Genomic DNA, 27,671 nt, shown 5'->3' on the forward strand with positions numbered 1-27,671 from the left:
AACTAAAACAAACATGTACGCCAAGGTAGGTGACTAAGAACCGTCCTTAGAAGATTGACGTGGTTTCCGAGTATCTAACAAAACTTCTTTTCTTTCCTTTTTCTTTTCAGGCTATCGTCGTTCTGTGCGCTCTGGGCGTCGCCCACGGCAGCGGCATCCTGGGAGCCGCCCCCGTCGCCTACAGCGCGGGTCTCTACGCCCCCGCCGTCACATCCTACGCCGCCGCCCCCGCCGTCGTCACTAAGACCATCACCCCCGGATCCTCCTCGTACTCTTCTCATTCCTCCACCGTCAACCACGGCTCAACCGTGACCACCTACGCCGCCGCCGCCCCCGCCGTCGTTGCCGCTCCCGCCGTGGCCACTTACGCCGCCGCCCCCGTCGTCGCTAAGACCGTCGCCGCTCCCGTCGTCGCCGCCGCCCCCGCCGTCACCACCTACGCCGCGGCCCCCGCCGTCGTCTCCAAGACCATCACCCCCGGATCCACCTCCTACTCCGCTTACTCCACTGACGTCGCTCACGGCTCCCCAGTGACCACCTACGCCGCAGCCGCTCCCGCTGTGGCCACTTACGCTGCCGCCCCCGCTGTGGCCACTTACGCCGCCGCTCCCGCCGTCGTAACTAAGACTTACGCCGCCGCCCCCGCTGTGGCTACTTACGCCGCCGGCCCCGCCTACACCACTTACGCTGCCGGCCCCGCTGTGGCTACTTACGCCGCCGCCCCCGCCTACACCACTTATGCTGCCGCCCCCGCTGTGGCCACTTACGCCGCCGGCCCTCTCGTCAAGTCTGCCGTCGCTTACGGCGCCGTTCCCTCCGTCGCCCGCGTCGCCTACGGTACCGCCTGGTAACTGAACTAAAAACAAAACGACTTATGTAAATATGTATCATAGTAAATCTAAGGTGATATTTACAAACTGTAAATAAACACGAAACGAAAACTTAATTTTTTATTCTACAATCCTGAAGTCTTTTGAATTTATTCCACTGTTTTCAGCATCATAAGGTACGAACCCTTAAAGGGCATTTGCCTATATTGCTGAACTGTTTTTCAATTCATTGATTTTATTCATTCTTATAAGATTAAATACACTGCTTTGTTATTTTAAACGTACATAAAAACATATTCTAGCTTTGCATAACGACATAATATTATGAATAATGTTACAGGGATACATACTGAGCCGTATCGTCTATACCTACTATCATAAATTGTCTACAGTTAAAATATTTATTCGTTAAAATATTTATTAACTCCTAATAAAGAATATTCATTATCAGGAGGTAACAAATATTGTATTGGTTCCCATCAATCTTATATTAATTTTTATGAAAATTTGAAAAAAAAAAAACAATGCTACATTAGTTTATAACAGGGGTCACCAATTAGTTTCGCTCGGGGTCCGTTTTAAGACATGAAACGACCTTCGCGGTCCACACATTTTATATAAAAAAATTATTAAACAAAGGTTTAAGATATCAATGAGAAAAGTAACCATTTTTGCAGCTAATTATCTCTCTGAACTCTGAAGTTTGGAGAGAAATATTGGTGCAAGCTATAGATATTGACATTAAATCCTGGAGATGTTCAAGTCCTAAGATGAACGAAGATCATCTTCGAACATGCTTGGTACACTTGGTACTTGGATACAATAGGTCGGCGGTCCGGATGCGGACCGCGGTCCGCCATTTGGTGACCCCTGCTTCATAACATTCAATGAGCTTCGGCTCATTTATAAAATACAATATTGCCCAATTTAATATCAATGTCTAACTGGTAATAAACTATTTGTAGTAGTTATGGGCAAGTGACCTTTACATGTAGTTTTTGGTTCCGGTGGCTGACGGCATAATTACCATAATATTTCTATTGCTTCCTCTCTATTTAAATACTCTGCATTACTTAAAATCTTGTAAATTATCGCCGTATACAATTTACCGTTAATAATATTTCTTATTTCGTTACATAATTCACGCCAGTTTTAATAATTTTATATATTTTAATAAAAAAATCAGAAAAAATGAGAACATAAAGACGTGTGGTTTAACATAAAGCTTTCATATCTGAACACAGTTATTATAAGGTAAAAAGTGTTTTTAAAATATATATTTTTATGAGAAAAAATATTTAAATGACCTACAAAAAGCAGCTCATTTTCCTCTATTGATCGAATGCAAAAGAAGACACTTACCTAATCATAATAACTGTTATTATAAGTCTCAATTTAAAAATTAAGTACAACTGTTTTATTGTTGTGAATACTATATGTCGGTCACAACTTTACAAGTCGTGTTAAGACTGTAAAAACAATTAACAACTTTTGTCTTGAAATCGTTGCAATATTTTAACACTTCGTTGTTTTAATTTGTTTACAAAAGATTTTTAATGAGATATTTGCCAATTTATATACTTATTACAATTTGCACGTTATATTATGCCGTTTTTATAGTATTTTGATGAAATGTTAATATTATTCATTATTTGTTTATAATAATTTGTAAACTATGAAACTAGGAACTAAGTATGAAATATTCGTGCGATAGGTAATGCACAAAAATTAAAAAATAGCAAATTGCCCTACATTCTATATAATTATACTTTAATATCTTATTATAATCATCACCGGTCTCAAAGTGTGATATACATTAAAATAATATTGTGTTTCAATATATAACTAATAATTAATTCCTTCTCATGTGTAAAGGTGCTTGCATACAAAACATTTTAACGCATTTTTCGACACGACCCTCAGCTAACTGCACTTTTATATTCTAAGCTAAAAGTAATCGTCTCATAACTTTTAAATATAAATTCATGATAATTTTTAAAAAAATAAATAAGAATTAATGGTGATTTTCCTAATTACTACTATTTAGTAACAGCTAAGTCACTTTCGATATTGATTAATTATTATAAATATTTAAAGTTTAAACTACATGTAAGAAGCTGTTCTTAATAAACTAGTAGGATATGGTAGTAAAACTGAAATATACAATCTATTTCGATAAGGAATAAAATATACAACATAAATTGATATTTTTTTATCCCTACTGCGTTGCAGAAATTTTTGCTGCGTCAAGTAAGTACATTGTGTACACTGCCTTTTACTTAAAATATATTTCATGTTAATCGTAATTTTTATGTACTTACACAAGGTTTTGAAATGATTTTAGCGATAAACGTACATGGCAATTGGCAAGATATGAATATTGAATATCTATATATTAATACGTGAGCCAAAAACTTTGTATCCCTTTTGATGAAAAATGGGGAAACGTAGATGAATGATATTTTGCACAGTTATAGTTTATATATGGTGAAGGAGTGCATCGAGCTAATATTATTTTGAAATTATGCTTTTATCATACATTTTTTTAACAAATAAAACATTACACACACTACAACACACACACTAGGAAAAATGACAGATTTTTGAGTGACAAGCCTATACATACGAATTATACTTTTTTTTTAATTATGGTTGACAACAAGAAGGAAATCAACCATAATTAATAAATAAGAATTTATTTATTAATTATGGTTGAAGTCTGTTGACAACAAGGTGACAAATTGAAAATTGATTTAAGTTTTTTTTGTTGAATCTTAGATACTATTAGACAATAATTACACGGCCAGTTTGAGATCAGCTGAGTCCCAGAGACAAGAGTTGAAAAAAATATTATAAAGTCAATATTTTTTTTACAAAATATAGGTAGTAGTCCTAATGTCGCTGAAACTAAGGTCGAATTTCGACCATTGGGCGATCTCTAGTTAATAGAATTGCATGGATTTTTCTAGAAATCAATTGAAAACGTAAATGGATGAAGTGGATAACTAACACTCTTACTCATTCATTTCCAACTGACTTCCAAAAAGGAAGAGGTTATAATATTATGTTCGTCTGTATATTTTTTTTGTATGTTCAACCATAACTTGTGGACCGATTTTCATAATTCTTTAGTTGTTGTATAGGGTTTAATCCGAATTTGGTACCATGTTCACAAAAATGGTGATCTGATGATGGGATCTATGAGGAATCGAGAGGACTCCTTGAAATTTGTATGGAAACATATAGTGACTTTGGTTTTTTCTGGAGTATTTAGGGCATATGCTACCAAAAAGTAAGATTTTGCACCAGGTTTTAACCTAGTTCCGAAGGTACCGAATAGAACTTTTGAATCCTTATAGATACAGGTTTGGGGATTTTGGCGTTGTTTAAACAACTGAAAGCATAAGCCAATATATCAATTTGATTAATCATCATCATCACAACCATAATTGTACCATGAGTCATCAGAGTGAGAAGAGAACACCAGCATTATAGTTAAAGAATAAATTCTTGAAAGTCAGATTTTGTGACCCTTTCCTGTATCTTTACTTTGTTAAGAGAATTTTAAAGTTTTTTGGAGAGAAGTTCCACTTCTACATAGGGCAACGTATGATAATTCCGGACGATTTGTTACAAATTATTATTAAATACTAGATGACGCCCGCAACTCCGTTGCGCCAAAACTCGTTTATCGCGCGGTAACCGTACATTTTTCTGGGACAAAAGTATCCTATGTCCTTTCCCCGGACTCAAAGTAGCTCCATACTAATTTTCAGTAAAATCGATTCAGCGTGAAGAGGTAACAGACAGACACACTTTCGCATATATAATATTATTAAGGGCGGATTCGACCAAACTGGAGTAAAATTTTACTCGAGTATAACTGTCTCCTAATCTAAGAGTAAGCTGGTTTTGCGTTTTTCCAACTTCTAATCCAAGAATGAGGTAATTACACGGGAGTAAATATTTACACGGGCTATTTTGGTGGAGTAAATATTAAACTGAGAATAGTTGCAGAACAGGGTTCAACTGTCACGGTCGGTGTCGTTGTGAACTATAATTGACATTTTATTTCATACTCTTTGAGTAACTTGGTAAAATGCAAACGATAATACCCTAGAGTAAATTAAAGGAGTAAAATTATTCTCATGATAGTTATACTCGTGTAACTTCAAGTTTGGTCGAATCGGGCCTAAATTAAATTAAACATTAAATATCACAAGTAACTAAACATCTAACTTCTAAAGTACAGCTCGGTCTCCCAGGCACTTCTTAGTAAATAACAAAATCATGTCTTAATTTCCTTGTTAAAGGTAAGTGAAAATGAATCAACCTGAGTAAACACAATTAAATTGAAGTAAAATGTTTATATTTAACCTTCCAAAAAATGTTTTAGCATCCGTAAATAATCTTGAGCGGAGTGAACGTACTTAAGTTTGGTAATGAAAGCTCTCACCTTGGCAATGAAAGACTGAGCTACGGGGAAGTGCTGTCGGTATAAATACTAGAGCAAGATGTATTGTAATCATTCAGTTACCAACATAACTAGAACAAACATGTACGCCAAGGTAGGTGGACTCCTAGATGAGATTTCAAGAGTTTTAATATCGGAACAATATAATAATGAAGATTTGTTTTCAGGCTATCGTCGTTCTGTGCGCTCTGGGCGTCGCCCACGGCAGCGGCATCCTGGGAGCCGCTCCCCTCGCCTACAGCGCGGGTCTCTACGCCCCCGCCGTCACCTCCTACGCCGCCGCCCCCGCCGTCGTCACTAAGACCATCACCCCCGGATCCTCCTCGTACTCTTCTCACTCTACCTCCATCAACCACGGCTCCCGTGTGGCTTACGCCGCGGCTGCCCCCGCTGTTGCCACATACGCGGCCGCCCCCGCCGTTGCCACTTACGCCGCTGCACCCGCTGTGGCCACTTACGCCGCCGCCCCCGCTGTCATCTCCAAGACCATCACTCCTGGATCCTCCTCCTATTCTGCTTACTCTACTGACGTCGCCCACGGATCTCCAGTAGCGACTTACGCCGCGGCCGCCCCCGCCTATGCCACTTACGCCGCGGCCGCCCCCGCTTATGCTACTTACGCCGCGGCCGCCCCCGCTGTTGCTACCTACGCCGCCGCCCCCGTTGTAGCCAAGACTTACGCTGCTGCCCCCGCCGTAGCCGTCTCTCGCACCATTGCCCCAGCTGTGTCGTCCTACTCTTCCTACTCTACCCAGACCGCTCACGGCTCTCCCATCGCCACCTACGCGGCTGCCGCTCCCGCCATCGCCACTTACGCCGCTGCCCCCGCTGTGGCCACATACGCCGCCGCCCCCGTCCACGGATCTGGTCTTGCCTACTCCGCTATCCCATCAGCCCGCATCGCCTACGGAGCCCACGTCTCTTGGTAAATGACTTCAAGACTTGGATATAAATTTAATTTGCCATATGGAAACTCGAAGAAAAGTATACATTGAAAATTTTGTAAGCCCTTATTATAATGGCTTCATTATGATTGGTAACTGAATCTTTACAGACTGTGTTATTAATGTTGTAAATAGGTATATTTAAAACATAAAATATCAATAAATTAAAATATTCTAAATATTATTTCTGTCTTTTATGTCCTTCATTTTTTTTTCTATTTTTAAAATTTTCTCCTGATTAATTTTGTCATTCGAGAGAAATATGCATTTTAAACTTTTAAGATACTAATATTTTTATGGATATAATATATTACACCAAGCTAGCAGCTAAGCAATACGAGAACCAAAATCAAAATTCGTAGTTAAGTATTAACGGATAGTAGTAACCTCACCCGTAACTTTTTAAGTTTGTGCATATAAGAATTTGACAATCACACAACACAATATTTAATAATAGCGAACATACAGAAATACGAACACACTACTACAATACACACCCTAATGTATTATCACTTAGTTTTGTTACACCCTGTATAAGGTATCACATATCGCAAAAGGTGTAATAAAACTAAGTGATTTTACTTAAGGGTGTGTATGAGTCCCCTGTATAGAGTTCACTGTAAAAGTAACAGCGCTGATTTTTTTGTGATTTGTATGGGCAATGGGCATGTGCCCTAGCGTCATCATGAATTTTGCGATACAAAAGTTAAAAAAAAGGTTACCCTAAGGTCACTTAGTTTTGTTACACCCTGCATAAGCATAGAATACATAAGCAGACATTTCCACGTCCATATTATTATAGTCTCGTCACTCGTAACTCGTCTTCAGTTCAAATGTAAGAATGAGTGTGCCGTATCGGCCGATGATCTCGGCGAGAGGCTCTCGTCGAGTGTGTATAGCCGCCATTATAATTTTTAATTGTTATGATTTATGAATATTTTACCTGTGGTCTGTGGTAATATAAATAAGGAGTGGTAGGCTGTATAACATCACGCTGAGAACAGAGCGAAAAATGAGTATAAAATGTGGAAATATCGGGAAAAAACATTATTAGAACGCGCTTAGCACGAACAACTTTGCCGATGTTTAAGATATTCGGCACAGCGGGGCTTCAAAGCGACCTTTGAAGAATCATATTATGAATCATGTAATGATTCATTCTTTTAAAATCGCAACATGCAAGTCTGCTTGCAATTCATATCTAGTAATTCGTACTAATTTGACATTTGTCAGTTTGACAGTTTTGACAATTCATTTGCTGAATTGATTGAGAGGAATTTGCTAAATGTGACCATTTTAGCCCCGCAGATAATTATAGAGTAGACCAGAGTAGGCCACAGAAAAGTTGCCTATAATTTTTTTAAATGTTTAACAAAAAAATTAAAAATTAAAAAATCATAATTTTTGAAATTGACAGAAAATTTTAATTTGAGAATCGCGTTTTCGCGAAAGACAGTTTTCAGAAATAACCAAGGTTACGCCTGATAGAAGCATGTATGTAACCACAATGATATCCCATAACCCATTCCCACCATATGGACCACCTTAAAATGGTACATTAATGGTAAGATAATGAAGACGTTAGGACTAAAAAGATCTTTGTCTAAGCCTATGAGACTATATAAATATTTGCTGAAGATCACGTCAGCAAACAAAATAAATAAAGTTAAAACAAGCTTGAAATAGTAAAAACTATTTTTTTAACTTAATTTTAATTTATCGAATAGGACATTTTATTTCGATTAACGATTCTTTCAATACTTTGTTTCAAAACGCTTAGGACATTAATTTTACCCTTAAATCTTTGGATTATTAGATATTATGCCAATAATAAAAGCTGACCTCTTTTTAGCGACCTAAAATGCCAGAGAGATTAAAAATTCTATGCAACGGAATTACATAGCATAATTACTATGATTGGTATTTAACCTTATAAACAATTATTTTTGCATCCGTGAGTGTTATATGAGTGAAGTGAATGTACTTTTGTCAAACATTATATTATTTTTTGTTGTGAAGTCGCCGTTCGTCTCACCTTGACAAAGAAAGACATTCACAGGGGGAAGCATTGTCGGTATAAATACTAGAGCAAGTGGTATGTTAATCATTCAGTTACCAACATTACTAGAACAAACATGTACGCCAAGGTAGGTGGTGAATTCTACTTCAAAGTTTGATTTCGCGATTGTTCTTTATAAATTGTAACGAACAATTCTAACAAAATTGTTTATTTCAGGCTATCGTCGTTCTGTGCGCTCTGGGCGTCGCCCACGGCAGCGGCATCCTGGGAGCCGCTCCCCTCGCCTACAGCGCGGGTCTCTACGCCCCCGCCGTCACCTCCTACGCCGCCGCCCCCGCCGTCGTCACTAAGACCATCACCCCCGGATCCTCCTCGTACTCTTCTCACTCTACCTCCATCAACCACGGCTCCCGTGTGGCTTATGCCGCAGCTGCCCCCGCTGTTGCCACGTACGCCGCCGCCCCCGCCGTTGCCACGTACGCCGCCGCCCCCGCCGTTGCCACTTACGCCGCCGCCCCCGCTGTGGCCACTTACGCCGCCGCCCCCGCTGTCATCTCCAGGACCATCACTCCTGGATCCTCCTCCTATTCCGCTTACACTACTGACGTCGCCCACGGATCTCCAGTAGCGACTTACGCCGCCGCCGCCCCCGCCTACACCACTTACGCCGCGGCCGCCCCCGCTTATGCCACTTACGCCGCCACCCCCGCCATCGCCTATGGCGCCTACGGTGCCCACGGTGCCTACGGTGCCTACGGCGCCCACGGTGCCCACGGTGCCTGGTAAATAATATGTTGTGATTCTTATATATTTTTTCGCGTCAACGAAAAAATTAAGAACAATTTGAACCATAATGATTAATTATGGCTAATGCAATACTGGTAATTGAATATAGGATGAAACTTATGTATTTATTATGCTGTAAATAAAGCTAATGTTATAAATATTTAAAATAAAATAAAAACATTACAGGATCTTTATATTTTATTTACTCTATACTACTCAAATTCATGTTTTTATTTTCACTAGAACTTTGACCAAAAGTAATTAAAAGCATTAAAAAAATTTTTTGTAGGTTTGTTACGTTACTTATCATATTATTATTTACCACTAAAAAGTGCGTTAAAAAGTAATAGTTTCAAAATTTTATTTCTTCAAGAATTCAGCGAAAACAAATACTTTTATTATTTTATTTTATATTATTTATTACGATTCCGAAGGCTGCCGTTGTATTCATTTTTGATAAATAATAACATAAATAAAGATAAATCGTTTCGATTATAAATTTGAACACTTTGTCGATAAGTGAGAGCCTTGCTTGCTGCTTGCTTGAATATTTGGTACAAAAAATCCACAGGCGCTTCTATAGATAATATATGAATGACATCAGTCAAATCCTATGGTCAAATCTGTCTATCAGTGACTGATTGTCTATTATAGAAAACGTAGAGTATGTTCACAAATATATACCAGTATACTGGCCAGAGCTCCTTAGGTCTAAAATCGCCGTGGTCCCATACCGTTGATTCGTTTGCGTTTTTTGTATGAGAGCCTACTTTGATAATTTATTATTATTTTAATTTTGTTATAAACTAGTTGATAGCCGTTTTCAACAAAAGATCGTTTATCGCGTGGGAACCGTAAATTTTTTCTGGAAAAAAGGATTCTTATTGTGCTTTACGCACCAAATTTCATAAAAAGCGGTTAAGTGTTTTAAGCATGAAAAGGTGACAAACAGACTATACTAATATTAGTATAGATCAGCGGTCACCAAATGGCGGACCGCGGTCCGCATCCGGACCGCCGAACCATTGTGTGCGGACCAAGCATGTTATTCTTTAAAAATTAATTTCAGTCTCGACATACTGATGAACTTGTAGCAATAAAAATTGTCACTTTTCTCATTGATACAAATATAAACACCTTTGTAATTTCCGTAATTACTTACATTTGTTTAATCATTTTTTTTAATGTGTGGACCGCGAACGTCATTTTAATTCTAAAAACGGACCCCGAGCAAAACTAATTGGTTACCCCTGGTATAGATTATTATTATTTAAGTTGAAATACAATAAGATATTTTGTAAAAGTTTCAAACACCTACCATTATTGATATCGAGCAGAAAAGGCCTAAGAATCTCGTTTTTGTAGCCCTCTTAAATATTTATTTTATTTTGTTTCTAGTATTTTTTGTTATGGTGGCAACAAAAATATATCATTTCTGAATTTTCCAGCTCTCTAGCTAACGCGTTCCTTGATGATCACGTCACAGATGACAGACAGACGGATGGACAGCGAAGCGAACGACTTCCCAGGCCAAGGATTTTTGGGAACGGAATCCTAAAAACGATAAAGAAATTAAGTAACATGATCTGCATGAATATAATCTACATTTCATTCAAAACTTGTCAAGCGGGTCAAAAAAATGGGTCTACTGCAAGTAGACGTATCGCTTTTGAACTTGAGACGGGTGTTATATAGATTCCAGGTGACGCTGCAGCGTCACATACAAGTGATCGTCACGGGTCTACATCATTATTAAAGTTATTGCAATAAACCCATTACCCAAGCACAAAAATATTTGAACCCTTCTCATTGAGGTCATAGAATAAACTCCATATTTTCCAGCAGTGAGCGAGCTGACGATGATGAATTATAGCTATGAACTCTTCAATCTATTATAAAAAAAAATTAAATCTACTTAGGTATACTTTGGGGTATGTAATATGTTACACTTATATTATAATATGTAGATAACGCTAAATTAAACAACAGTTATGGTACGTTACTACAGTTTGCGGTTGCAGTAGCGCCAGGCAAAAAAAAATACTGAGTGATTTAGTGATAAGTTGAACTATCCGGACTTATCCTGTGTCTGAACTTATCCTGATTAACTTAGAGTTCACTGTGAATGTAGCAGTGCTAAAAGAGTTACTTTTGACTTCTATGTTTCTATGGAAAATACGCCAACATCATGAATATGCCATAAAATATTTAAAAAGAAATCTTTTAGCGTTGCTTTACTTATGCAATAAACTCTAAAATATGGGTAATACCACAGACATAGATCAAGATAGATACCGCATGTGTATGTACTTCGCGTGCCATATTGCGGTCCCAAACGACGAGCTATGCTCGTCTTTTGGAAGTCTGTTCTTTAGTCTGCTATCGGAATCGGACGTCAATCGGAATTTTAAAAATGCTTAAGTGGCTAATTGTGCCGTATTGAGCTATAGAAATTCGAATAAAAACGTTGGCCTGTATAATGGACACGTTTCTTATCATCGGTACGTCACAGTAGGTTGGAAAATAGTGACACATTCGTTTTCATACAAATGGAGGGACATGCGGTATGTATCTTGATCTATGTCTGATGGCTAATACTTTATTTTTTATGAGGAAATACGTCTTGTAAAATACAAATGTTCGTGAACACAGAACAAAAATCATATTTAAATAATATTATAATACAAAATTCATTAAATATTTCGTTTACGTGGTTGTGAAAATTGTACGTCTCTCTGTTGCATCATTACTCAGTATGTCGGGTTTATCCTGGCATTCTTCAATCTCATTATTTCTGAAAATTGTTATTAAAATCGATGATGGCATGATAAGTAAATAATATCATGTACTATCAGAGAAGTTGATTCCTAGGCAGATGGCGGACCTAAGTAATTTGGTCGCGTTAAGTCAAACTCATCCGATCGATCACAGCTTACATTGAATTGTCATAACTCATAAGCCGACCAAATGACGTAGGTCTGTCAACTACCTAGGAATCCATATCCTCGATGGTACTATCGAGCGCCATCTATTGAGCTAGTTTGCCGCAAATTCTAAAATGTCAGTTGCCTATGGGGTTGCCAGGTGACTCACGAAAAAAATACCGGACAACCCCAAGGGGGGGGGGGGGGGGGGGGGTCAATGGTATGTCGCAAAAATACAGTTTTTTATATTATTATTGCGGTCATAAAATTGTGGTCGCCAAGACTATGCTGATTTTGAGAAAGCCTTTTACTTGATTACTGCAACTTAACTAACGAAATAAAGGTAGCATCTTCTAAAAATTAAAATCACCTTAGTAGTACAGTACCGACTTTTCTCAAAATACCGGACATTGTTCTATCCGGTATGACCTTTTATTTTTTACCGGACTGGCCTCGAAAATACCGGACTGTACGCTTAAATACCGGACATCTGGCAACCCTAGTTGCCTATAATATCGCCCTTCTAAAATCTAAATAACTATTTTTGAATCCGTGAGTGTTTTACGAGCAAAGTGAATGTACTTTTGTCAAACATTATTTTGTTGTGAAGTCGCTGTTCGTCTCACCTTGACAAAGAAAGACATTCACAGGGGGAAGTATTGTCGGTATAAATACTAGAGCAAGTGGTATGTTAATCATTCAGTTACCAACATTACTAGAACAAACATGTACGCCAAGGTAGGTGATGAATTCTACTTCAAAGTGTGATTTCGCGATTGTTCTTTATGACGAAAAATTCTAACAAAACTTTATATTTCAGGCTATCGTCATTCTGTGCGCTCTGGGCGTCGCCCACGGCAGCGGCATCCTGGGAGCCGCCCCCGTCGCCTACAGCGCGGGTCTCTACGGCCCAGCCGTCACCTCCTACGCCGCCGCCCCCGCCGTTGTCACTAAGACCATCACCCCCGGATCATCCTCGTACTCTTCTCACTCTACCTCCATCAACCACGGCTCCCGTGTGGCTTACGCAGCGGCTGCCCCCGCTGTTGCCACGTACGCCGCCGCCCCCGCAGTTGCCACTTACGCCGCCGCCCCCGCTGTGGCCACTTACGCCGCTGCCCCCGCTGTCATCTCCAAGACCATCACTCCTGGATCCTCCTCCTATTCCGCTTACACTACTGACGTCGCCCACGGATCTCCAGTAGCGACTTACGCCGCCGCCGCCCCCGCCTACACCACTTACGCCGCGGCCGCCCCCGCTTATGCCACTTACGCCGCCGCCCCCGCCTACACCACTTACGCCGCGGCCGCCCCCGCTTATGCCACTTACGCCGCCGCCCCCGCCATCGCCTACGGTGCCTACGGTGCCCACGGTGCCTACGGTGCCTACGGTGCCTACGGTGCCCACGGTGCCCACGGTGCCTGGTAAATAATACATTGTGATTATTATATATTTTTACGCGTTAACGAAAAATTAAGAACAATTTGAACCATAATGGTGAATTATGGCTAATACAATACTGTTACTGTTCTGAGGATGAAACTGATGTATTTATTATGCTGTTAATAAAGCTAATGTTATAAATATGGTGTAAATATTGAAAATAAAAAAAAATTACGTTATCTTTATATTTTACTAGCGGCCCGCCCCGGCTTCGCACGGGTGGACATTGATTTTTAAATATTTTTTTTTCAATCTTTATTTCTTACTCAATCTTTATGTTAAGCAGAACATAAAAATGGTTTACACTAAACGAAATGAATTAATGAAGTACTATAATATTATCCCATCAATGAAGCGGCACCCGGCTGTCGCATAACTATTATATTATAAATCTATTGTGTCTGCGATTCCCATGATCGAGGTAATAATAATTAATATTTACGTGGACTCTCCGGGCGAGCACACCCGCGCGGCGCGCCTTGACGACGCCCAATTATTCGCAACGTGCAGCAGAAATCGTAATATTTTAATTTCGCCATAACATTAAAACCAAACGTCCAATTTTAATCATTCAAAGACCAAATATTATCTACATTAACTGTACTTAGTAATGAAATAATTTATTTTGATAAGAATTAATGCCATGAGTAAAATAAAGGCATTTAAATGTAGTCCAAAAACATTTCAAGATTTTTTAATAAAAAAAATGGTTATTGTGCCTCACTCAACATAGGTATAGTGTGTCGCGGAATTTTTTGTAGATATTTAAAAGATCTACAATTACTTAGAACATTTTATGGTTTTATCTTTTATAGTTTAGTCAGCGTACGCGAAAAAAGTAACATTTCTGGTTGATTTTTTACACCTTGCGTCCGAAAATCCCAAATATCTTACGGAACCCTATTTTTTTCCAAAATAAAATTTAGCCTATGTTCAACAGAATAAATGTAGGATTCCAATGGTAAAAGAATCTTTCAAATCGGTCCAGTAGTTTCGGAGCCTATTTAAGACAAACAAACAATCAAATCTTTCCTCTTTATAATAGTAGTGTAGATTTGCAAACTCTCCGAACATCAATAATAAACAATGATGATAATGATTTTCCTCACAAAATTAACTATCGTAGTAATATTGTCTACTACCTACTAAACGACTATAGTTTTAACAAACCTATGATATTATAGAAACCCTTACATAATCTGAATAGTGATTCACAACCAAATCATGTACCAAGTCTGACTCTAACGAGAAGATATTATTATGAATCAAGCAATAACACTTGTTGTGTACCAAGTCTGACTCTAACGAGAAGATATTATTATGAATCAAGCAATAACACTTGTTAGTTCATGAATTGTACTTTGTTTTCAAAACAGCTTTAAGAGGATACACCAGGGGCGAGAGAAATTGAAAATAGGTATTTGAAAATGTATTGCTGTCTCACCAATCTGAAGTCTCCTACCGCAGAGCGCGATAGAGACAACACGACAAAAGTTCTAATAAAAGAACAGAAAATCTTCGATTCGTTGTCCGCTGATTCCTTCTCCAAAACTTAACCGATTTAAGTACTTTTTTCATTAAGAATTAAAGCAAGGCTTGAGCTGTGTTCCTATGTTTTATTTTTTTTTGTATATTTTAGCCAGTTTTGTTTTCTGGGTGTTTGAACACAGAGGAAAATCTGGCCATATTTTTGGGTTTTTGGACGTAGTTTTAGGTTCCGTAGTTTAATAATAAAATTATGAAAAAAAGAAAACATAGGGACATGCTAATAGTGGCCATAGATAATAGATATTCAGGAAAAAAATCATAACTCTACCGGCATTATCCAGGGAGGAAACAGGGGACAGCGTTTGTATGGAAAAACTGCGGTGTGGATTCCTCTTAACAAAGTGAAACAAAGTAAATGCTTGTGAATTAAAAAAAAAATGAATTGTATGACAGAAATATATTTTGTGGTAAGTACTAAACTTCTCGTAACCGCGTTGTTTACCTCATTAAAAATCTTATTGTAGCCCTGAAAATTAGAACATAGCTATGCAACTCTTATTAAATCGTAAAAACAGGATCAAGTTATCCGAAAAATATTTTTTTCTTATATAAGTATATTTTTTGGTCCCTAGTTATGCAACTGTTGGATATTAAATCGAAATAACAAGATCAAGTCACCTGAAAAACATGTTCCTCATATGTATTTTTCGGGCCCGTAACCATTCCTTATTAATTTTACATACTGAAATTCTTTTGAGGTGAAGCTCTCTTTAGCGGATTTTAATTTCACCCTACCTATTTTCCCTCAACCTGAAACGGTCGAATGAATTTAATAAAACGTTTTGCGGAGCGTATGAGTATTTTTTAACAAGAATTTTCTGTTGAACGATTTTCGTTAAAGAGGTTTAATCCATGCGTCCTTCTTTGTGAAATACTCTACACAAATAACATTATACATTGTGTTTATCGATGCGTTGTTGAATTGAAATTATGCCATGACAATAATTATTATTATCTTTGGTAAGTATAAACATTTACCCCGCAACTTTGTATTGGGAAAAATTAGTTGATTATTACGTTGGAATCGTACAGTTTCTGGGATATAAACTATTCTATGTATTTTGCCGAGACTCAAGTATACAGTAGTAAACTGATTCTGCAGTTCGAACGGAAAGAACTAATAGACGGACACATAAATGGAAAACAAAACGACACTTTTGAATATATTATATTTTACAGTAATTGAAATATGGATTACTTATAATATAAGTTAATTATTTGAGTTAATTGCAACATTACAAAGCCAAATTGTTCTCTTTAAAAAGTGCTTTTGATTTAAAAGTAGAATTAAGCTTCCGAATAATTATAATCTTTTTATTGATTTTGACATGTAGGTATTAAAATGCTATATATTATTATGTTTGTATTAAATCAAACACCAAACAATAATTTAATAAAAAGTTTGTATTGATATAAATAATTTTATAAATAAAATATAGGAACATTCATTTACACCATTTCTTCTCTATTTACCAGGCTCCATGAGCGCCGTAGCCGATGCGGCCGATAGCGGGAATACCGTGAGCGATGGCGGGGGCGGCGGCGTAGGACAGAGCGGGAGCGATCCCGTGGCCGAGCGAGATAGCGGGGGTGGCGTAGGACACAGCTGGGGCGGCGTAAGACACAGCTGGGGCGACAGAGTGAGCTACTGAGATAGCAGGGGCGGCGTAGGACACAGCTGGAGCGTGGGACACGGCCAGAGGAGCTGCGGCGACCACGGGGGAACCGTGTGAGGTGTGAGTGGTGTAGGACGAGAAGGAGGTGGCGGGAGCGATGGTCTTGGACACGAGGGCGGGTGCAGCGTATGAGGTGAGCGCGGGCGCGTAGGATAGAGCTGGGGCGATGCCGTGCCCGTAGGACAGCGGAGCGGCACCGATGAGGCCACCGGCGTGCGCGACGCCCAGGACGCAGACAGCGATGATCAACTGAAAGAATAAAACATGATCAAGACATTTTTATTTATTTATATTATTTTTGAAAATTTATGTATATAGTTGTTATTTGTACACGCAGAAGGTTCTTGATCATATAATAATGTAATATATAACTTGATATAATATTCTGCCTCTAAAAAGGCCAGCCAAAATCATGTCTTAAACACTGAATTAACTTAGCTATAATTCTTTATTGACTGAGTTTCACTTCGTTTTTTAGGAAATGTTTATATTTAATCACTTAATTGTTGTATTTAATATTAACACACCTTAGCGTACATGTTGTAATTATTGTTATGAAACTGAATGCATTTTGCTCCGATAACAGTGCTTTTATAGTTGCAACGGTCGAGTTAATCGCCAAATTCATTGTCAGTGACCTTGTTTTGGGAACAAAAAGTTCAAGAATTCATTTCTTAATAGTTAACAACTCACAAGTACTTTGGGTTAAACCGTACATAGTTATTGGAAGGTATGTAAGTACTTAGAAATAAATTATTTCATAGAATTGATGGTGGAACACGTTACAGTACTTAACAATATTTAGCACTGTAACGGCTTCCATTTTTAATACTATGAAATAATCACTATTATTATAGTCAATCAAAAGGCCCATAAAATGACACGAGAAATTTGTATAGTAAGTTTCAACAGCATAAATTATATACTAGCAAAATGAATTCATAAACCTAAGAGACAAAACTCTGGAGTCATTATTATAATGACTCCAGACTCTTGTCTCTTAGGTTCAAGCTACTTAATGTGTATAAGTAAGCATTTAATTGCTTACTTATACACATTAACTACTGGAAAAGTACAACCTTATAATTTTATGTAACATAATTATTAATTTTATGTTACAAATCACCACTGTAAATTTTCGTTCTAATAATGACTAAAGCCTGATAATATTATCTAATACTTATATCAAATTCTCGTGTCACGATGTGCGTAATTGAACTCCTCTGAAACGGCTCGACCGATTTTCGTGAATCTAAGCAAGCATATCGGCTAGGGTTGAGAATCGGACAACATCTACTTTTTATATTGATAAGTGCATTTGTTGTATAAATAATAGTAAATTATTACAACTCGAGACTGACGGCGACCATTGTTTGTGCGACGGGATAGCGATGGACGTTGCCATGGTGCATATGGGTGAAATACTTTATATGGCAAAACAACGTTTGCTGGGACAGCTAGTATTTTATATAACTTAATTCAAATTTGAAAATATTACAATATTTCGTGTAAATATTTGGGCCTAAATTTACTGCAAATGCCGAAAACTTGTTCACCTTGACAATGAAAGTAGTTTCAGTGACCGGTCGATATTGTTGTAAGTATAAAAGTGGCGTATGCACTTGTAAATGCATCCAGTTTTACAGAAACAAAAAAACAACATGTACGCTAAGGTGTGTTTATTTTAATGATTATTAACATAAACTTAAAAAAAAAACCCGAAAAATTATAATATCAACGTGAATTTAAATCTTTTTTGTTTAAACAAGTAATTTGATTTTCTAAAATAATATAATTTTTAATTATCTATTTAGGCTAAACTAAGTTTTTCGTAAGGAAATATTCTAATTTCTATGGTATCTTTAATTTTTCAGTTGATCATCGCTGTCTGCGTCCTGGGCGTCGCGCACGCCGGTGGCCTCATCGGTGCCGCTCCGCTGTCCTACGGGCACGGCATCGCCCCAGCTCTATCCTACGCGCCCGCGCTCACCTCATACGCTGCACCCGCCCTCGTGTCCAAGGCCATCGCTCCCGCCACCTCCTTCTCGTCCTACACCACTCACACCTCACACGGTTCCCCCGTGGTCGCCGCAGCTCCTCTGGCCGTGTCCCACGCTCCAGCTGTGTCCTACGCCGCCCCAGCTATCTCGGTAGCTCACTCTGTTGCCCCAGCTGTGTCCTACGCCGCCCCAGCTGTGTCCTACGCCACCCCCGCTATCTCGCTCGGCCACGGGATCGCTCCCGCTCTGTCCTACGCCGCCGCCCCCGCCATCGCTCACGGCATTCCCGCTATCGGCCGCATCGGCTACGGCGCTCATGGAGCCTGGTAGACTAGAGATGTCTAAAAATATTTTGTAAAGAATTTATTTATTAAATGATAATAAGAAAATATAATGTAGATACAAGTATTTTAATTGTTCTGAACTTCTATTGTTACATTATTATGAAGAAATATTATAAGTGTTGAGTCAGTTTGACCGATTACGTAACATCTAAGTTTAAGTAGCAAGAAATAAAAACAAAATATATATTTCTTATTCTATCTATTATAGTAGCACTGGTATTATAATTACTTACACTACTACTAATAAATAAATGCTACTCTAGAAAAGTGGCAAGGACGTCCAAATTTTAGATGAGAAAATGATTTACGAATAGCAGGGCGGAAGTGAAAAGAAGGCTTCGAAGTAACAGGAGTTAATCAAGCAAACAACAAACGACCGTTATGGTAGGTAATTATATTTTGTGCCGATGCTAATTAATTATAAAATAGACTTTTTTTTTATGAAATAAGGGGACAAACGAGCAAACTGGTCACCTGATGGAAAGCAACTTCCGTCGCCCATGGACACTCGCAGCATCAGAAGAGCTGCAAGTGCGTTGCCGGCCTTTTAAGAGGGAATAGGGTAAAAGGGGTGGGTAGGGAAGGGAAGGGAAGAGAATAGTTGAGGGTAGGGAAGGGAATAGGGTAGGGGTTAGGGGATTGGGCCTCCGGTAAACTCACTCACTCGGCGAAACACAGCGCAACGCTGTTTCACGCCGGTTTTCTGTGAGAACGTGGTATTTATCCGGTCGAGTCGGCCCATTCGTGCCGAAGCATGACTCTCCCACGTATAAATTGTATAATGACTAGACTAGACTAATTGTATACTGCGTGATTGGTGAGACATGTTCAATACTCGAGGACGTAATATTTGGCTATTATATTAGATGAAAAAATATATATGTAAAAAAATAATATCATTTGATCACTGAGTAAATGTAGCTTAAAGTTATATAATTATTTACCCAGCGCATGGACATTGGACACCGCGCGCGGGAAGGGTAGCTGCGTGGTGTTTCTTTGGTGGCGCACGCCGCCGCGCCGGCCGCATAGTATGCCTACTTGCCTAGCCTATATAACTCGTCTGTGATCAAAGTAAGGTGATTTAGGTACATATTTTTTTTATAGAAAAACAACAAAATAAAACTGCCAGATTAAAACATAATTTCGTTTAACTGTGCTGATTAGTCATTAATATTAATGAGACCATATTTATTAACAACCATCGGTAACCAAATAAAGCGTCACATTACCAACAACGTTTTCAATTTTTTCATGTAAAATATAGCGTTACATATTTATTACACATAGGCCATAAAAGAACAGAATGTCCAATATCGTCTGCTGAATATTTCATATCCTCTCGGCTGTGTCATAGTATACTTATATTATACAGTAGCCCAAAACCCCTACAATTAGAGCGCCCAAATTGTGCGCACTCATAATTTCAGACATATTATTATACAGAAGACCGATCATACAAGAGCGCTCAAATCGTTCACACGTCACTCACGTTATTTCAGTTATCTATAGAGACTAGAGAGCAAAAGAATTCGGTATTGAATCGAGCCTGCGTTAATTGTAATGATAATTATACAGTATATATTTTTTTGTATAGAATAGAATATAATTTTTCCTTATTTATACAACTTAGAACTAAACTTTAACTTAAAAACACAATATAGGAAAACTATGTACAAATAGCCGGTCTTACTGCTAAGAGCAGTTTCTGCCAGACAACCTTATTTTATATTTATTTTTGAAAAAAAAAATAGTTCAGTATTTGCAATATATTAATAATTAATCAATAATATATTGCAAAATTATAAGATATAAGTATACAAATACGATACCATACAAACAAATTGTTTGCACATACAATTTAACAATTATATTATTTTTGAATTTAATATCAAGAGTTACGGTAAAGTTACACTTCTGTATATTTTTGTATTGTGGTTTCGTGATTCAAACCTTGTTTATGAGGTCCTTGGTGTTTTAAAGCTGATTTTTATTGCCCGTTTTGTATTATTACTTATTACATCTATCGTATAAAATATAAATAGGTAGTAACCATCATCGTTTCTTTGAACGTATTTTTTTAAACTAGTTGCTACATACAGGTGCTCACCGGGAACATTCACGTGTAATGTAACATTATAGATTCGTTTTTGAGCATTACGTTATAAAAATACCTCCCTGACTGACGAGCATTCACGTGTAGTGTAACATTCGACTTTGAGCATTCCAGTGCTACACGTTGTATCAATATATAACACACTATATCATTATAAGGTGCGCATTGTAATGCTCGGTTTTGTATCATTACAACTTACAAGGTGCGTCCTGTAATGCTCGGCCTCGGCTCTCCTCCCTCACTGATGTAATATTGCTCGACTATGTAACGTTACAACTTACATTACTAGCAATTAGCAAATGCTTCCGATGAGGGAGCACCTTTAGACTCTTTACTCGTATATCTTTAGACAACCGTAATTTTCCTGCAATAAAAAGTTGCTAGCGTCTTTCATAATATAATATTAAATCAATTTAGTAGTTTCAGAGCCTATTCTATTCAAACAAACACTTCCTGTTACTTTTCAAGATCTCCTCTTCAATTAGTTTTAATCATAACTAGAGATCGCCCAATAGTCGATGTCGACCTTAAAAAAATAATAATTTAGGTTTAAGTTTCAAACAACGCTTTTCTATTGATAATATTGACTTTATTATTTTTTAGACCTAATTCCTGCGACAGGCTCAGATTAATAAAGTTAAAATATGATAACAGATAAGCCGTGTAGTAATTGTCTAATGCAGTAATTAAGATTCCATAAAAGAACTAAATCTATTTTCAATTTGACAACAGACTTTAACCATAAATAAAAGAGTACAATTCGTGTGTATAGGCTTGTCAATCAAAATCTCCTAGTGTGTGTGTTGTAGTGTGTGTAATGTTTTATTTGTAAAAAAAATGCACGATAAAAGCATAATTTCAAAAAAATATTAGCTCGATGCACTGCTTCACCATATAAACTATAACTGTGCAAAATTTCATTCACCTACGCTTCCGCATTTTTCGTCAAAAGGGATCCACAAGTTTTTTGAATATACACTAACAACAATTTGAATATAAACTATATTATAAAACAATTTATAAAGGAGTTGTTTAATAAAACGAACACAGATTATAAAGTAATCATCTAGGCCTTATCCAAGCATATTAAACGTTCCAATTAGAATTAATACATGCCTAAAGCGGTCGTATATGCATTATGTATCTTAATACTTAATATCATTCGATTTGATCGTAGGTTGCTGCAACTTTGTCTATATAAACATAAGTGGGTCGCAGATTAAATAAAGGTTCCTTGACTAGTATGTTACTCATGAATACTGTGTTTAGTCATTATGTTTTCTAACGTAATAATTAGAAATACTTTCTAGTTTTAATTTCTAGTTTTTGATTTCGATTTTGTTCCTTTAGGCATTCTGTGCTATGTGAATCTCCGCCTCCGTGGTCTAGTGGTATAGAGCGCGGCTCTTGACTCGGAGGTCGTGGGTTCGATTCCCGCGTTGGAAACACGCGGCTCTTGACTCGGAGGTCGTGGTCGATTCCCGCGTTGGAAACATGTTATTTCCAAGTTTGGTTAGGACAATGCAGGCTGATCACCTGATTGTCTGACAAGTAAGATGATCCATGCGTCGGATGGGCACGTAAAAAGTCGGTCCTGCGCCTGATCTCTCGCCAGTCGTGTCGGTCGTCCGTCCCACTGGGTTATGAGAGTAAAGGAATAGAGAGTGCTCTTGTGTACTGCGCACACACTTGGACACTATAAATTACTCCTGCGTAGCTGGCCTGGTTTCAATGAAACCGGCCACCGTCACCGAAACCGGTGTGGGAGCTATTATTATTACTATGTGAATGCTAATAAAGGCTATATTATGTATTATATTAAGTAAATATTTTAATATATTTAAGCATTTTAAGTAAAAAGTCGTAAAATAAGAAAACAGAATTGCAACTTAAAAATTCTTAAATTTATTCTTCATATTTAGTAATTTTGTTAACAATAAAATTTCATAACGTTCAACAAGGTAACATCATAAATCTACAAAGTAACATTTACCATCCGTGTCCTGCTCTGATGCCATAGGATAGAGCGGGAGAGGCGATGGAAATAGCTGGGGAAGAGTACGCAGAAAGTCCACCGATTCTTGCGATCGGAGCATGAGACAGAGTCGAGTAGGATCCAATCGATCCGAGAGATCCAATAGATCTGACTGCTCCAAGAGATCCGTAAGAACCAATAGATCCGTAGGATCCGATGGATCTGAGACCTCCAAGAGATCCGTAAGATCCAATTGAACCTAGAGATCCAATAGACCTAACCGCGCCCAGAGATCCGTAGGATCCGTAAGATCCGAGAGCCAAAGGTGAGGAGTATGAAGAAATTCCGTAGGATCTAGAGATCACGGGGGTGGCAGCAGCGTAGGACGTAGCAATAGGGGCAGCGTAGGAAGCGGCAATAGGTGCAGCATATCCGCCCAAACTAGATGAGTGTCTCGAGATTGACTGGTAGGACACTGCTGGGGCCGACGAGTAACTGAGGTGGGATGGGGCGTACGATGCTACTGGGGCTGCGACTGAGATTGGGGCGGCGTAGCTCACTGGGGCAGCGGAGATTATGGGGCTGGAGTGTCTTGAGATCGTTTGGTAGGACACAGCGGGGGCGGCGGCGTAGCTGGAGATAGCAGGGGCGACGATGGCTTTCGAGATGACAGGAGCGGCGTAGGAGGCGATGGGCGCGGCGTGGGCTGTGCCAACTGAGTACGACACTGACGCGGGGGCGCCGTAGGCGATGCCGCCGCCCAACAGGTTGCCAGCGGAGGCGATGCCCGCTGCGCACAGGAATACAATAACCTGGAAATAATAAAAAAATGTAAATTAGAAACCATTATAATAAACACTTTTTAATTTGCTTATATACGTAAAGCTTAGAAAACTTTACTATAAGTAAACCTTTTTATTTATTGTCATAAAAACTTAATTCTTGCTACTTTTTGAAGTGAATAAAATCTGTAATATCTCTTTACCTTTGAGTACATGTTGACTGTTGGTACTTTGATGAAAGTATGCCTTGATTAAAAACTTATTGCCTTTTATATTATTCACAGGATAAAAAATGATGCAATATATCTGAAACAATAATAATCGTACAGGTTTCGATATTGTAACACCGAATTTCATAACAACTGCATGCCAATTAAAACTGGAGCTAAACTTGACCCTTAAAAGTTAGGTTTTAATTTTAATACCCAAGTATGTCGATTACCAATAAAATGTACAGTTAGCCCTATTACAAATATTGTTTTTTTTTATAAAATAAGGGTGCAAACGAACAAACAGGTCACCTGATGGAAAGCAACTTCCGTCGCCCATGGACACTCGCAGCATCAGAAGAGCTGCAGGTGCATCGCCGGCCTTTTAAGAGGGAATAGGGTAATAGGGCAGGGTAGGGAAGGGAATAGGGTAAGGGATTCCTCTAGTAAGGGCCTCCGGTAAACTGTTGTGTTAATAAAATAATCAGAAGAGCAGATATTTTAATGATAGAGTTTGGAAAATTCGGCAATTCGTAGATTAAAATTAACGGGTTGTAGTACGCGTTTGTAATTTTTTTAATGACTAATATTTGAAAATTCGAAGATGAGTAAGCAAAATAAACATTACAAAAGTAAAGTTAGTATATTATTATGGGCACTTACAAACAGACAGCTGTATACTGCAAATGGATCAAATACTGCAAATATCTTAAAGATATAAAAAATATGTAACAGTAATATTTATTTAAAAAATCTTCTAAAGTAAATGTGGAATCAGTTTATGTACACACACTATCAAAATAAGTTTGTTTAAATTAAATTTTTACTCATAACCAACCCTCTTACTTATGACTTATGAGAATAATATTATTCAGTAGCTTAATATTCTATTTCAGCTATAATTTTCTGTACTGTGACAACTTCATGCATACAAAGACAAGCAAATCTTGTATGAGTAAATATTTTTTAGCAAGGAGGATACTGTTTATAAACAACAAAAAGTATTTAGGTATTTTCAATATTTCAAATAGATTTTTTTAAAACATAAAACCGACTTCGAAATTGTACGTAACTAAGAATTAAAATTCCGTATCTCAAAAACTACCGCACTGATTTTTATGAAACTTACAGTATACCCTAAATTGAACAATGCCTAGAACAACAAAGAAAGAACTAGTTAAATCGGACTTGTAGTTCCGGAGATATGCGAGCACAAACATAGAAACATACATATATGCAATAAATACACTTTTGAAGTGACCTGATTTTCTGACAAGTAAGATGATCCATGCGTCGGATGGGCATGTAAAAAGTCGGTCCTGCCCCTGATCTCTCGCCAGTCGTGTCGATCTTCCGTCCCACTGGGTTATTCACATAAAGTAAAGGATTATAGAATGCTCTTGTGTACTGCGCATACACTTGGGCACTATAAAATTACTCCTGCGTACCTGGCCTGGTTTCAATGAAACCGGCCACCGTCACCGAAACCGGTGTGGGGGGTATTATTATTACACTTTTGAAATTTGTGAAATTTGTTCAGATGTTTATATAGAATAACATAATAATATACGAAAGCTGGCTACTTCTGGAAATATTACAGATACTGCCTACGGGTCGAATTAATAACCTCCTTTTTTGAAGTCAGTGAAAAATATTCGCAAAATTTTAAAACATTTATTGAATATCCAGCGTTTAATATTTTAGTAGCTTTCGATAATTGGGTAATCAAGTTGTTTAATAATCTGGAGCATATGTGGACAAGACTCACCCTGACATTGTTAATTCGTTACAGATTGAGCTTTTGAACATATTTTTCATTATTAACAAAATTAACTCTTATAATAACTCAATATAGCATATTTTACGTTGACCCGTATCTTTGGTGCATTTATTTAACTAAAGTACTAGCTCGTACTGAAAGGTATAAAAGTGAGTGTGTTATCTAGAAGTTCTACAGTGGAGTGAACTATCGCACGACATGTATTCAAAGGTGCGGGAATTTTATGAATAATATCTTATATAAAATTGTTTACTATAAATTACACGTTTGAAATAGAACCTTTAAATTTCATGTTAAAACTGTAATTTGTAATGTCAAAAAGTTGTGATTATCGTGTTTTATCATTTTTTGTGTTCTCCAATTACGTTATGATATAGTGTTATATGATTTTAGTGCAATTTAGTTTGTAAGTTATTCAAAGTTTTAAAAAAGTTTCGTCAGAATATGAATTCAGAGGAATATTTAGATTGTAATTAAATAAAATAATTAATATTTAAAACTACAAGTGAATTTAAAATATATTATGGTAGCCTTTCGAAGCGAGCGTCTATAGCAGGGGTTCCCGAACTTATTTTGTCCACTGACCACTTACAGAACATATTATGTTTTAGCGCCCGCCATTGTTTCAATTTAAAATGCATCCAGATAAAATAAAATTACAAATCACCCCTTACAACGCCCCCATTTTTTTTTCTGGGTCCCACACCGCCCGCTTTAGACATTCAGCGCCCACAAGGAAAGACTGGTCTTTGGACGCGTCACACACGCGATGTTGTCTCTATTTAGAACAGCTGGGCAAGAAAAACGTGTTACCATATTTTGTGATAATCCAAGTAAGTTGTAATTTGTTTCTAGGTCATTGTATTCCTGTGCGCAGCGGGCATCGCCTCCGCTGGCAACCTGCTAGGCGGCGGCATCGCCTACGGTGCCCCCGCGTCAGTGGCGTACTCAGTCCAGAGCACGGCCCACGCCGCACCCATCGCATCCTACGGTGCCCCCCTTATATCCAGAGCCATCGCAGCCCCTGCCTACTCCAGCTACGCGGCCGGCCCCGTCTCCTACGCCTCACCCCTGATCTCCAGGACCATCGCAGCCCCTGCCTACTCCAGCTACGCCGCTGCCCCCGTGTCCTATGCCTCCCCCCTTATTTCGAGGACTATCGCTGCCCCCTCGTACTCCAGTGTGGTATCGGCTCCGGTAGCCTCATACGCGGCGTCATACGGCTCCCCTCTCATCGCCAAAACTATTGCGGCCCCTGCCGTGGCTAGCTACTCGTCCGCCCCAGCTGTGTCCTACCAGTCCGTACAAACGCATAGCAGCCCTGTAACTTACGCGGCCGCTGCTCCTATTGTAGCTAAAAGCATAGCAGCACCAGTGGTAGCGCGTACCTATGCCTCCACTCCTCTTATCTCCAGTTCCTACTCTGTTGCACCCGTAGCTCGCGCGTATGCTCCATCTCTGTCTTACGCATCGGTTCCCTCTATCTCTACGATTGCCGCTCCCTCTCTGTCCTACTCGGCCGCCCCGGCCATTTCTCTGGCCGCGTCTCCCGCTCTGTCCTACGGCTACGGAGCCGGCTACGGAGCCGGCCACGGATGGTAAACCAAAGGAATCGCAAACCATCGTACCTGTTGATAATATATAATACTTGTTATGAAAGTTGTAATTATATTTTATAATAAAAAATATTGAAAATGAATGTGTAACTCTATTATCATTTGCTATTTCTAATGGAATTTAAATTAATTCATACACCACGACATTATTCATATTAACACAAAAATTATTAAAACAAAATACTAGAACGCTGATGAAAATT

The 27,671-nt window shown here is 38.4% G+C and overlaps 1 protein-coding gene across 1 annotated transcript; it reads left to right on the plus strand.

Annotated features, from left to right (window-relative positions):
- On the plus strand, window positions 1-27,528 carry LOC121733931 (ice-structuring glycoprotein-like). The gene is made up of 11 exons (XM_042124332.1): window positions 1-25; window positions 111-693; window positions 5,854-6,142; window positions 8,586-9,050; window positions 12,589-12,643; window positions 12,799-13,396; window positions 16,447-16,610; window positions 18,521-18,972; window positions 24,969-25,027; window positions 26,019-26,062; window positions 26,708-27,528. Exons 1-11 carry the CDS (start codon window positions 14-16, stop codon window positions 27,452-27,454), a joined length of 3,468 nt encoding a protein of 1,155 aa, XP_041980266.1. The 5' UTR covers window positions 1-13; the 3' UTR covers window positions 27,455-27,528.
- Window positions 27,529-27,671: the final 143 nt, after the last annotated feature.

The sequence above is a fragment of the Aricia agestis genome, chromosome 14 (genome assembly GCF_905147365.1).
Source record: "Aricia agestis chromosome 14, ilAriAges1.1, whole genome shotgun sequence".
In the NCBI taxonomy this organism is placed as follows: Eukaryota; Metazoa; Arthropoda; class Insecta; order Lepidoptera; family Lycaenidae; genus Aricia; species Aricia agestis.